Source organism: Lolium rigidum, chromosome 4 (assembly GCF_022539505.1).
Source record: "Lolium rigidum isolate FL_2022 chromosome 4, APGP_CSIRO_Lrig_0.1, whole genome shotgun sequence".
Classification (NCBI taxonomy): Eukaryota; Viridiplantae; Streptophyta; class Magnoliopsida; order Poales; family Poaceae; genus Lolium; species Lolium rigidum.
Window position 1 is genome coordinate 87807497 of NC_061511.1, and position 13197 is coordinate 87820693.

General features: G+C 45.5%; 1 protein-coding gene across 2 annotated transcripts; it reads left to right on the plus strand.

Moving 5' to 3' along the window:
• The first annotated feature begins 3987 nt into the window (after positions 1-3987).
• Positions 3988-12176, plus strand: LOC124649401 (triose phosphate/phosphate translocator, chloroplastic-like). Of its 2 annotated transcripts, none has more exons than XM_047189048.1 (12): positions 3988-4238; positions 4804-4872; positions 5274-5339; positions 5412-5490; positions 6172-6292; positions 6405-6500; positions 6929-7041; positions 7134-7211; positions 10417-10533; positions 10729-10828; positions 10935-11035; positions 11860-12176. In XM_047189048.1, the coding sequence occupies exons 1-12, from the start codon at positions 3988-3990 to the stop codon at positions 11875-11877; spliced, it is 1209 nt and encodes a 402-aa protein (XP_047045004.1). In that variant the 3' UTR covers positions 11878-12176. The 2 variants fall into 2 exon arrangements, with proteins under 2 accessions (XP_047045004.1, XP_047045005.1); XM_047189049.1 differs by having other exon boundaries at positions 11863-12176.
• Positions 12177-13197: the final 1021 nt, after the last annotated feature.

Sequence of the window (13197 nt, forward strand, 5' to 3'; positions counted from 1 at the left end):
AGAAACTAAGCGAGGCACATCCAACACCTTCCCGACCGGGTATAGGTCGGGTGGAACGCCCTTGCATCAGCATCGGACGTGCGTGCCGAAGGCTTTGCGGGCCATCGCTCGGAGGGACCAGGGCCGGCCGCAGATCCGGGAGCCTCCCGGCTCTACGGTGTTGCCCGTCGCTCGCTCGCGCGGTGGGTTTCGACCGCAACGATATCTCCTCGAAATAGGCTTTCACCCCGCTATATTAATATAGCAACCATCCGATACAACAAAACAGCTGGGGCCACAGCACAACCAAGCCCAGACGACAAGAAAAAGAAACGAAAAAGAAACTAATGCCGACACCGGCAGATTGACGAAAAGGATGATGACTCCGCAACCGCTGCGCCCTCCGAAGAAGTACCACCACTCTCCTAGCACGCCGAGATGCCGCATACCAAGCGACACCTTCAACAAGGGAACGACGACGACGCCGCGCTGCTGCCGGACTCGGCCTAGGGTTTCCCCGTACGCGGAAGGGATTAGGGAGGGATACATCCGACGCCCTTCGAGAAGGAAGGCGGCACCCGCGAGCGTCGCCGCGTCGGAGTCGAACATGCCGACACGGATTTCTCCCGACCACCAAACCCACCACCCTGAACGCTCCGACGTGCTCCACCAAACATGCCACCCACCAGCACACGCCACCACGGTCTTGTAGACACCCTCGCCGTCGCTCTGTGGTCACCGGAACAGGGCCTAGAGGAAGAGACGACATGGGCAAGGACGGGGGTAGCGGCACCCCAACCGGGTGGGAGGGAACTACCTCCACCGCCTTCGCGGTCGCCGACCGGACATGGCAAAGGGGGGCAAACCAGGCCCAAGCTGGCCCGGCCGGGCCCAAACAGGCCCGTAAAGCCCCACCGCCAAGCGCGGCAGCAGCCGGCCGAAGCGCCGCCGCCACCCATCCACCACCGCCGCACCATCTCCGCCGCCAGGGAGCTCCGCCGGCGCGCCGAAACGCAGGAGACCCGCCCAGCCGATCTGGGACCCGAACTGGTCCAGATCTGGGCCGAGCCTGTCCCGTCCGCGCCGCCCGCCGTCGGCCGCTCCGCCTCCAACCGGGCCGCGCCGCCGTTCCTCCTCCCACCCGGTGCGCGGGTCTCACGTCGCCGCGCCGGACCGCCGTCAGCCGAGGTGCACCGCGCCGCCAAGGGGCCCCCGCGCCCCCGCCGCGCCGCGGGAAGGTCAGCCCCGCCGCCGCCGGCACCGCGCGGGCAACGCCCGGCGGCCCAGGCCGGCGGCGACGGCCGGGGAAGAGGGAGGAGGAGGACTTGGGGTGGCGGCGGCTAGGGTTCGCCCGTCGCCTGCGCGGGGGGGGGGGGGCGAGCGAACGGTTCGGGGCCGAGTCTGACGTGACGTATGTTGTTAATCGTTGCTGCGAGTATCTGGTTGCTTCAACGAGGGTTTTTGTATTCCTTTCCTTTTCTTCTTTTTCTTTTGATTTCTGGTTGTGTGCGTCCTTGATGTCCACCCTTGATCAAGTCGTTATGTTGTTGCATAGGTTGTTTGTTGGTATCCACATGTAATTAAAATAGTGATGTCGGCAATGACGTGCAAGATTCTACATGTATTTGCATGTGCTCTTTTTTTTGGACAATCAATACCATATATATACTTGTAGTAGCAAATAATATATGGTAGATATGCATGAGATGTCTCTAGGGATTAAAAACAAACTCTAGAAGAAACAAGCGAATTTTTTAGGACTTCAAACTATTTCTTCTACTAGGACATAAAATTTTGGGTTTCCCACTCTTCCTGCCGCCGACGAGGCCAACCAGAGGAGGGATAATCGACCTATGGAGGAGGCAGCCTAGGTTTTTGTGTGTGGAGGGGGTGCTAGGTTTATGTTCTCAGTTTCAGGGCTAGATAGATAAGAAAAGAAAAAAATGTGTTATTTGCATGTGCTCTTCGTGCAAAAAGAAAACTTCACTAGAAGCCGCCGCTCTACTTTAGAAATGTGATTGTCCCATGCACGAGATATCCTCTGCATGTTTATGTTGTCCGATTCACTCTGTTCTATGTTTAAGATCTATGCTGCAATAATTATTTAGTTTCATTAAATTTCAAAAATGTGAAAGAATTAGCACGCAACAAAACCTAATGATTTGTTTGGTGCACAAGAGATCCTGTGCACGAACAAATCGCCAATCTCCCCAGCCTAGATTATCAGTCTTGCCATGTGGCCATGTGGGGAGTAAATGACAAAAAACTACAACAATTGAGGCAGTCGTGTCACCGAACTACCAAAAAGTGTTCGTTTTGTCACATAACTACCACTATTGGGGTATGTCTGCGACGCGGAGCACTGATTTTCTAATTTGCAGGTCTTAATCCAGTTTCTAACAGCTGGGACCGACTGTCAGATCCTTCCTATGTGGCAAAAATAAATGATTTGTTTCTGGTAATTTTATAGAAGACCCCCCAATATCCCTTTCCCAAAAGCAATCAGGTCCAAATGAAAGTCTTCCTCGTGCTCGCCCGCCACTGCTCTGCATCCGCGAGCTTGGGGGTCGAGTGCGTACGGTCGGGCGCGGGGAGAGGAGCCGAGCGTGGGAGGAGCCGGCCGAGGCGCAGTCCGGGCGTCGTGGTCGGACGCGGGCGGCCGAGGCGACGGGGACGCGGCCGTGGTTGGTGCTGCCGCATCACCATTGCTCGCTGCGCTTTGCTGCTCACGCACGCACGCTCTCGCTGCGCGCATGCCTGCTGTTGCTTGGCCGCCGCCATGCGCCGCACGCCCGACACGACTTGGCCTAGCTCGATGCTTGCTTGCCGGCTTGCTCGAGCGGCGGCGCTGCTGCTGCTGCTGCGCTGCCGTAGCGGCTTGGTCCGCGCCTGCGCTCGGCTCGCCCATTCTCGTCCTCACCCCCGGCCGCGTCCGCCGGCCGTGGCCGCCGCGCGCTTGGCCGTGCTCGGCCGCCGCCCCACCGCGGCGCGCCGGACCACACCGCCGTGCCCCGACCGCCGCGTGCCCGGCCATGCTCGGCCGCCACCCACGCGGCGGCGACAGCAGCGAGCACACCCACGCCGCGTCGCCCGCGTGTTCTCTCCGATTCGCGCAAGCCGAGGCCGGGAATCGACCGCCCCGACCCCTTCTTCCCCACCGTGACCGAAGCAATTCGTGGTCGATTCGGTCGATGCGCACCCCTTCAAGCTTCCCGTCGCGTCCATCCGCTACGGGGTGAGCACAAGGTCCTCCCGGACCCCTCCATTCCCTCCCTCTCGCCTCGCGGCACGTCCGCGCCGTGCACCTCCGAGCGCCGCCGCGGTTGCGCGTCGCCGGTCACGCTCCGCCGTCGATGGCCGCGAACTCGGCACGTGTGAGCTTCCTCCTGGTGCAACGAGCAGACAGCCTCTGTCGCACCGGAGACGGCCTCGTGCGCGCGGACGGTGCACCGGCGGCCTAGCTCGGGTGGGGCGTTGTGCGAAGGAGGAGAAGACCCTCTCCGTTTTTTTATTGGGAATTTCTATTTTTATTTTTTTTATGTGGGGAAATGGATGCGTGCGACACCAAAATATATCCCGAGGTTATATTTGCAAAATTCACTCGCCACGTAGTCCTTACAGGTGGGCCCAAATAGTCAGAAAATGGTTTACCATGTCTAAATAATGAAATCAGTGCTCCGCGTCATAGACATGCCCCAATAGTGGTAGTCATGTGACAAAACGAACATATTTGGTAGTTTCGTGTCACCTTTGGCACAATTGTGATAGTTTTTTGTCATTTACTCCCATGTGGGTGGAGACGGGAAAAGGCCTAGGTCATCCTAAAACCCTTGGAGCTGTGAAGCTAGTGGCGTCCGTTGGATTCATGATGGAGATTCACACTTCGTGAGTACTGTGTGCTCGTGGCGACACCTGTCCGACTGTCGCTGTTTTGGTTCGCAGTTATATCTCCGCGCGCGCGCTCGCACCTCCTCCACCCAAGCCCAACAACAACCCCCACTGACACTAATGGCGGCGGTCGCGACCCTCCTCTGCGGTACCGCTGTCGCCGCCGGCCAGCAGCGGCTCCGCCGACGCGCTGCTTCGTCACTCAATGCCGGCGGCGCCCACGTCTCGTACGGCGCCCACCTCGTCCGCCGGGGGCAGCTCCGCCCGGCGCTATTCCCCGCTCCTTCCTTCGGCGACCTGTCTTCGCCTGCCCCGGCGACCGGGCGCCTCCTCCGGACGCCGGCTTCCGCCTCCTCGTCTGACTCCGCGGGGTTAGTGTCTCTTGCCTTCCCGCAGCTCGCCACTTCCGCACTCCACACTGCGGATTCGCCAAAGGAGCAGCTCCTTTTTTAACCCCTTCTGTTCCGCCGCAACGTGCGCAAAATATTTGTTCGTTAAAGCTTCTAGAATTCCAGATCTACACCAAGTTACTGTAGATCACATTTTCATCTTCGAGCTGTAAGTTTCGAATAGAGGAAGTAAACTGCCCCATTTTTTTTTCTTTCTTTCTGAAAGCCGAGTACAACGTACACGCGAGCACACGTACATCACCACAGGTCCACAGACACGCACTCACATACGCCTACTGTAAACCAGATATACGTGGAGTTTCAACATTAATTTTATGCCAAGAATAAATATATGTGGTATGTTTGCTAACAAATCTCAAATGGTCTTGTACTTGGCATTTCTTAAAAGCTCAAAGTATATAATTGAACACGATCGTCCTTGGTAGCATCAGAGCTTTGAGATGATTCTGTTACCCTAATGTAACTTATTGTGATTATTACTATAATTCTTGTCATTCCTAACACAACGTATTGTGGTTACTTACAGGCAAGCAAATCCGGTCGGTTTTGTGCAGAAGTACCCGGCTCTTGTCACGGGTTTCTTCTTCTTCATGTGGTATGCTCGCTAACCTCGCCTACAAGTCCTACATATATATCCAGTTATGCACAAGATGCCAGTGTGCGTTGTGGTGTCTGGGGATGGGAGGTGATTCATTTTAGGAGAAGATGGTGGTGGCCCCGGCCTATGCATCGATAAATACACACGGCTACTTATGGGGAGGGAGGGGTAAAAAGAAAAATCTTATAGGAGAGTACTCAGCAATCGGCATTTTCTGTATTCTTCTCTGACCTTTCAAGCTTGGTTGCCCTAAAATATCCAGATGTTTCTCGTGATCCAAATATGCGATGTAGCTAGAATTATATTTTCCCCAAAGAATGCTAATTGAAGAATCAATTTACAATGTCGCTCTACAGTCCATAGTAGTCTAATGATTGCCATTTTGATATAATTTGTAGGTATTTTCTGAATGTGATATTTAACATCCTCAACAAGAAGATCTTTGACTACTTCCCCTATCCATAGTACGTGCCCAAATTCTCTTTCATGCTAAGATCATTTTTTATATCATCTGAAACTTGTATGATTTCGTATAGCTTTGTGTCGGTGACCCATCTCTCGGTAGGAGTCTTATACTGCCTTATCAGCTGGAGCACCGGTCTCCTAAAGCGCGCGGTATTCTCATCACACCCTGCCTCATGCTTCATTGTTTTTAGTGACAACTAATGAGCAGCATTTCTCATAATTATATTTTTATGAAAACATGAAAATTGATTCATTGATGTCTTTAGGGGTTAGCCTCATGCTTCATTGTTTTTAGTGACAACTAATGAGCAGCATTTCTCATAATTATATTTTTATGAAAACATGAAAATTGGTTCATTGATGTCTTTAGGGGTTAGTATGTCTCTTTTCTAAAAGAGCCACAGTTACTTGTAACAATTCATTCGTATGCATAATTCTTATGTTTGGCAAACGATTTTGGTTCTCGATAGATATATATATATATATATATTGAAAGAAGCCAATCAAATCAAACATTTACAGAAAGCACTCGAGCTGCAACACATTTTTTGTGTGTCTTACCTGTTTGCAATAAACTTATGTTCCATGCTACCTGATCTCTTACATTAGAGTGCTATAGAGTGACTTTCTGAATTTTTCGGAATTTGCAAACAATGACATGGGTTTCTAAGAATTAAGCTAAATTACATTAAAAACATAGATATACTTCTATGTCGAAAAAATGTATATATTTCTGTGAATCGTCTATTGTTTCTCCTTATGTTCATTTTATGTTAATGACATTATTTCTTGACGGAAGTAATAAAACGAAACACTGTTGTACTCTTGTAGCCAATCAATTCAACGATTCTGAAGCTGCTGTTGCCAGTTGCAGTTTGCCATGCCATTGGTCACGTAACAAGCACCGTGTCTTTTGCTGCTGTATCTGTCTCATTTGCCCACACCGTTAAAGGTGCTGCAACCATTTTCTGTTTTTGCTAAGTCCTTTCGGCCCTCTGTTTATTGTGCGGAGATTTCTAGCTTTTTATTTATACTTTTATATCCCTTAAAAAAATGCAATGCAGCGCTCGAGCCATTCTTCAATGCGGCTGCGTCGCAGTTTATCCTCGGCCAGCAAGTTCCATTTACATTGTGGTTATCTCTAGCTCCAGTTGTGATAGGTAATTTCTGGTTGTTACACCTTTTTTTCCAGCTATTTGTGTATCACTTAGTTTTTTTTTTCTCCACAGTATTTTCTTCATCAATATTGATATGGTATAGTATTCACATGGCATTTCAGCTCCCCATGTTTGGTAGTTGTTTGATCTACGTAGGACAAGAGGAAATAGATGAACACATAAGTATCCATGTGGTTGATGTGCTAGCGTTGTAGATTATCCTTTTCGTTTTGATGTGTGATAATGTAGGGGGTTGGTTAGGTTCATAAAGTGTGACTAGCAAGATTGTTAAGATGAGGGCCATAAGAACTACGCAGGATAGTTTCTGGTTTGACAGGATTTGGATTGTAGAATCATGTTAGGATTTCGCCTCGAAATTCACGATTTTATTATGAGATTTGGACCAGGATTAACTGCTCTAAACTAATCAGGTGTATCAATCGCATCTCTCACTGAACTCTCCTTCAACTGGACTGGTTTCATCAATGCAATGATTTCTAATATCTCCTTCACCTACCGTAGCATTTACTCCAAGAAAGCTATGGTTTGTGTCTTGGCTCTAATGTTTTTGCCTATTTTCCCTTCGTAGCGAATTCATATTTCATAACTTCTTTTTCTGTTTTTTTTTTGTCCCAGACTGACATGGATAGCACCAATTTGTATGCGTACATCTCTATAATTGCTCTCATTGTCTGCATTCCTCCAGCAATTATTGTAAGTCTATATTTACCATTAAACTTTACTAAGTAGTATATTTCTTCAATGAACTTTATTTAGTCCTATGTCGTGCCTGACTTTTTTTCTCCATAAAGGAATACAAATCTTCTATGCTTAGACTAACATATTATCGCAAGCCAAGCATAATGTCTCAAAACTAGATCCACTTCAGACAAACAGCAGCAAGGGTATTCCGGAAAGGAAAACTTACCTGCAAAAGATGAAACACAACATGAGAAAGAACAACATACAACATGATTGAAACGAAAAAGGAAAGAGACTCTGCAACTTCTTAATATGAACAACCCTGCATCCTCACTTCGAATATTATTTGCAAAAAGAAGTCGCACTTTTTAACTCTGATCTCTAGCATAAGTTCACTTTTCAACCTTGAATTCTAAAACCTCTTGAATGCAACCTTGAACCATAGAAATCGTCCACTTTTTACCCTCGTTGATTTCACACGTGGATTTGACTGACGTGAATGCCACTTGTCCTCACTGCCATGTCACGCCGCGCCATCAAATTTCATTTTCTTAATCAATTTTTAAAAATACGTTTCTAGTTTTTTGTGTCTTTTTTATCCAGGTTGCTTAGTTTGTCTTGGATTTTTTTTTTTTGTAGTGTCTGTCTGATTCAGGTAGTGACATGGCAATAACGTGGAGGACATGTGGCATCCACGTCACTGAAAACCTGTTGTGAAACCACCCAAGGTGAAAGTGGACTATTTGTTGGGAAATTAGTACACAGTTAACGTGATTTGAAAATTGCAGTGAAACAAAGTATAATTCAGCACCACTTGTGTACTACCACAAAGTAGGTTGCTCATCATGGAAGGAAACATATGCATCAACGTATGGAGCATCAACTAGTTCAGCCTGAACCTAGGACTATAGGACAAATCCTGAGTGCTTTCAGCACACAACTATGACAAAAGTACTACGGAGCAGCTGATTTCGGACAAACAGGTAGTACAAGTACTAGGTGCTCTCAAACCCAAAAATGCAGTAGCAATATCAACACACATGGACACCAAATTTCACGTGGAAGCCCCCCAAATTAGGGTAAATACCACGGGCCGATGCCACCTAAATCTTTTTCCACTGTTATCAAATGTGGAATATAACAAGTTCTTCTCACCGTAGCACTAGAGGTTCTCATACATCAAATTTCATAATCTTGGATATCAAAATAAGATTTGGTGCTTCAAGAGCTAGGGATTGGAACAATCTCACCAAAGATGTTGGAACTACAACTTGAAAGACACAGCTGGTGGGTCTAAACTTCACAACCTTGGGAGGAATTCCCTTTGCTTGATGTCAAGCTTCTTCCTAAAACTTCCACTCGTAACCTTCTAACTTTTTTTTATTTTCTTCTCCAATGGAGGCTAACCTGGAATTTTCGTCACTTCTTCCAGTGGCTGCTGGACTGGAGGCTTAACACCCTTCCTTCATGTGCAAAGTCCAAAGTGCAACCCTGCATAACCTTAATGGGCGGTGTTCTCTTGCACATGTTTGGGCTTCCCAAAAGGCTACTCTCCTTACATACCACATGGGGAGGATATCCCAACACTATTTAGTAGTTGTGGTTGCAACTCAAGCAGTGTTTGAGTTAAGGATTTGAAAGTGAACTTTTGCTAAACTTTAACATTCAATAGTGGGCATTTTGGATAAGGCTAGGAGAATTGGCGCGGCATGGGACCTTGTCTGTAGGCCAAAATCCAAAGGGGGTCTTGGTATCACAAATCTAGCTGCCCACAATGAGGCCCTACTTATCAAATTCTTACACATATTCTTCAATAAGGAAAACATTCCTTGGGTCCATTTGATTTGGAGGAGTTACAACAACTCTTCTCCACAAAGTACCAACATCTCTAGCTCTTTTTGGTGGAGAGACATTGCCAAACTCTGCTCTAAGTTTAAAAGCATTGCCTCCTGCTCCATTGCATCTGGCGATACTGCACTCTTTTGGAGCGATAATTGGACTTCAGATCTCCCAATGATAAGGTTCCCAAGGCTCCATTCCTTTGCTATTAACAAACTTGCCTCAGTAAAGAACATCCTTGACCTGAGCGACCCAATTGATGCTTTCCACCTTCCTTTATCAAACCAAGCTTTTGAGGAATTCCATGAATTTAACCACCTCATTGAACAAACAAGGTCTGCTCGGAATGCGGATGGTAATGATATCTGGTCTTATAGCTGGGGCAGTCATTTCTCTGCCAGCAAGTTTTACAAATTGAACTTTGAGCACATTCAAGCTACAATTTTCTCTCCTTGGATCTGGAAATCTAAATGCACACCAAAGATAAAAACTTTCTTCTGGCTCCTTGCCAATGACCGACTAAACACGAAGGATATGCTCATAAGGGAAAACTACAATTTCGAAGACAATGGGCTATGTCAATTTTGTGACAACAGATTGTTGGAAACCAGGGATCATCTTTTCTGGAGCTGTTCTTTCAGTAGGCAATGTTGGGCAAAAATTAACATCATGAACAATGACAGCCTTGAATTCCCCCAGATGATTACAGCAGCTAGATGCAACTTTGGAAAACCTTTCTTCTTTGAAGTTTTTGCCACAGCTTGCTGGAATATTTGGAAGCGTAGGAATGGTCTTATCTTTGATAATGAAGCACCTTCTGTTAGAGCTTGGACCTTTTCTTTCAAAAGGGACCTCTTCCTGCTTTCTTACAGAATGAAGGATGATCTCAAATCCTCCCTTTTAGCCTGGCTAGACGATCTGTAGTTCCTTTGGGCTATGCCCTGGGCTAAGCCCTTTTGTACATTCCTTACCTCTATCTTGTACATATATTTCTTTTTTTAATAAAATTTACTGTCGGGGCCTCCCCTACAGTTTTCAGCTCAAAAAAAAATAGTGGGCATTTTCTATGTGCAGAAACATACTTGACTACTAGGAGACAGTCATTCACTCCATTATTAAGATTTGCAACACTGCAATTAATGTCACAAGTTCCTATTGTTTTATGTGTGGACATGGCTGCTTGCAATTCTTGTACGTAATTATGTACAATTCGTAATACTGCAATTAATGTCACAAGTTTTTGTTCACATGATGCTTTTGTGACTGTGTGACTAACCTGATTCTTGGATATACTTTTCATGAACTACTTTTACTGACGATTCCGCGTGTAGAAAACATTGATTGTCATAAATTTATTTATCACCGTGTTAACTTGCAGATTGAAGGACCTCAACTAATGCAGCATGGATTTAAAGATGCAATTGCCAAAGTTGGATTGACGAAGTTAGTTTCTAATATTTTCTTGGCGGGCTTGTTCTATCACCTTTATAATCAGGTATAAAGTTTAACGTCATATCTCATAGCGTTAATCAGTATGAAAGACAGTCATCATACCTATGGCAGTGTATGAGGAGGATAGCGCACCATGACTTCTTTTAGTTGTTCCAGATTGTGCCATTTCTGATGATAGTTTTGTCACTTTCTCATTTTGTTGTTATAATTTGGTGCTATAACAATTATGGACATCCAGGTTGCAACAAACACATTGCAGCGAGTGGCCCCTCTAACACATGCCGTTGGCAATGTGTTAAAACGTGTCTTCGTCATTGGCTTCTCAATCATCGTTTTTGGTATGTCAACTAATTCTTTTGTTTCTTAATGATCAGCATGATCTTGCTCTTAAGCTTTTATAAATGGTGTACACCATCTCATAACACGTGGTTTATTGCTGACCAGGTAACAAAATCAGCACACAGACCGGAATTGGCACTTGTATTGCTATTTCTGGTGTTGCCCTCTACTCAGTTATCAAGGCTAAAATTGAGGAGGAGAAAAAGGTATGTTTATCCTCATTAGATCTTGTAGATCAGAATTATTAGATTGTGTTGCATAATTGTACTATTCCTCAGTAATTCTCTTACTTTTGCTGGAACATGAAACTGCCTCCTAGCTTTGTAGTGGAATGTGAGCCAGGGATTAGAAAGTAGTAGCCTCATCATAAGTTAAGCAAGACTTATTTGAGCTCAGCGTATTATACTTTTAGAGCTCTTGTGTCCTTACGAGGTCAACTGTAAGGTCTGTTGCTGAACCATACGATTTACATGCATGCCAACACCTGTGCTAGTCAGACATAAGCCCATAAGCTTGTACTTTGTATTGTTACATAACAGAAGTAACAACACAATCCTTTTCTATATTTCATGGTAGAAAAACATGTAGTAATGAAAAATAAGAAACGCTTGAAGCAAAGCTGAAAATTGTAAAAAAACAGACAACTTGATGCGTTAGATTATAATAGAAGATGCCCTGGTTTGAATGTAGCCAAAGGAGCTTCTCATTGTCTGACACATCCGAGGATTAAGTATAAAACAGAGAACTCTTTTACCCAAAAGTTCCCCTAGTATCGTCTTTTCAGATTTAGAGATAAGCATCTCTTGAAGGGTCATTCCGACAAACAAACATATGCCTACCATACAAAGCTCGACATATTTTAACGTTGCTTTGGTAAAAAAAATTGTATGAAACTGCATTGTGTGATGCACACCTAGCTTGGTATGTTCATAATCCTTGTTTATCTGATGAAACTCTGTTGCGATGTGTTAGTTCCAACAGTTATAAACCACCAAGCTTTTTCTTCATCTAGTTTTGTGATTAAATGCAGCAGACAAAGATTGCATAAGGAGTTAAGTGATGTGGGTATGGCTGGATGGTTATTTTGATCATCTTATATACCGCGGCCAAAGAAAGAAACTTCCAAGATGGACAAGAATCTAAGTTTCTTCTAAGTTTTGCATTCAAGTTCGGCACTGAAAAATAGGCTGCTGAATGCTGATGGCCAGCATCAGTTATTTCAATCCGTAGAACACTTTTAGTGAGGATATGTTCATTTTAATAGCTACTCTATTTCCTGTATTATGCTGACTTCATGGTGCTGGTGAGATTTAGTACCATTATGCATTGCCAAGCTTTTCTTTGTGAGATTCTTACTTGGAAAAAAAGTGATAACAATTTTGTGGCAGTAAATGTGGTGAAATGACCAACTTTTTTATAATCAAAATGTGCGATCAGCCGATCACAACCTGCAGTTCTTCAAAAGCTAGGGTTTTTTTAACATGAAAATGAACTTTCATTACCCAAAGTGCACATCATATTGCTGGCAAGTAAATCAGATACAAAGTTTGGGGCAAAATCAGCCCGTCTGTAAAAGAAAAACACACTCCTCAGCCTGCGATCCACACTTTGCCAGAGCACGAGCAACCTTATTACAAAATTGACGACAATACTTATAGCTAAAAGATTCAAAAGAAGCAACACACATACTCCTTACTTCATGCAGTAGGATACCAATCTCGGATAGCTTGTGGCTGCTTGAATTGAGTGCAGATACCGGGACTCGCAAATCAGATTCAAACACCAACCTATGGAGACCGAGTGCAGCAGCTCCCTCAACTGCTGCTAGACATGCTTCGGTTTCAGCTTGCAGAGCCATTTTCATCCCGTGCTATGAAACCCCACGCCTCCGATCTCGTCGCTCCCAAAACGCTGTGTCAACGTTTACTTTCACCTGATCCGGGCCAGGTTTCTTCCACTCTTCTCGAACTTCAAGTACTGGGGGTGCAGCCGAAGGCTCACCCATGACCTGATCATACTACGCCTGTTGAAACTCCCTCACATGCTTCTGAATAATGTGATAAACTTCAGAAAGATGGGTTTTGAACAACAACCTCGTTTTCAAAGTGCAATTTTGATCACTTTCTATTGTAATATATTGATGAAACCAGTTTTGTTAATATTAAATGTCCAACTTGAATCTATTCACATAACTTCCATTAATCCGTAAGAGACGAATGTGTGCCTGCTATCTTTGTAATTAGGTTGATCAACAGAGTGACCACTGTCTCACATTATTAGATTTGCTTTCTGATTGTGCTAGATAATGACATCATCTGACCGAGAACTAAATTAATTATTATTTGATTGAGAATTAGTCACACCTAGC

What these genes read in the sequence shown, in the direction of transcription:
- LOC124649401 (XM_047189048.1), top strand. Translation starts at nt 3,988, where the DNA reads ATGGCGGCGGTCGCGACCCTCCTCTGCGGTACCGCTGTCGCCGCCGGC. An exon ending in TCTAGCTCCAGTTGTGATAG is followed by an intron (nt 6,501 to 6,928) that starts GTAATTTCTGGT and finishes TAAACTAATCAG; the next exon opens with GTGTATCAATCGCATCTCTC. An exon ending in TCTATCACCTTTATAATCAG is followed by an intron (nt 10,534 to 10,728) that starts GTATAAAGTTTA and finishes ATGGACATCCAG; the next exon opens with GTTGCAACAAACACATTGCA.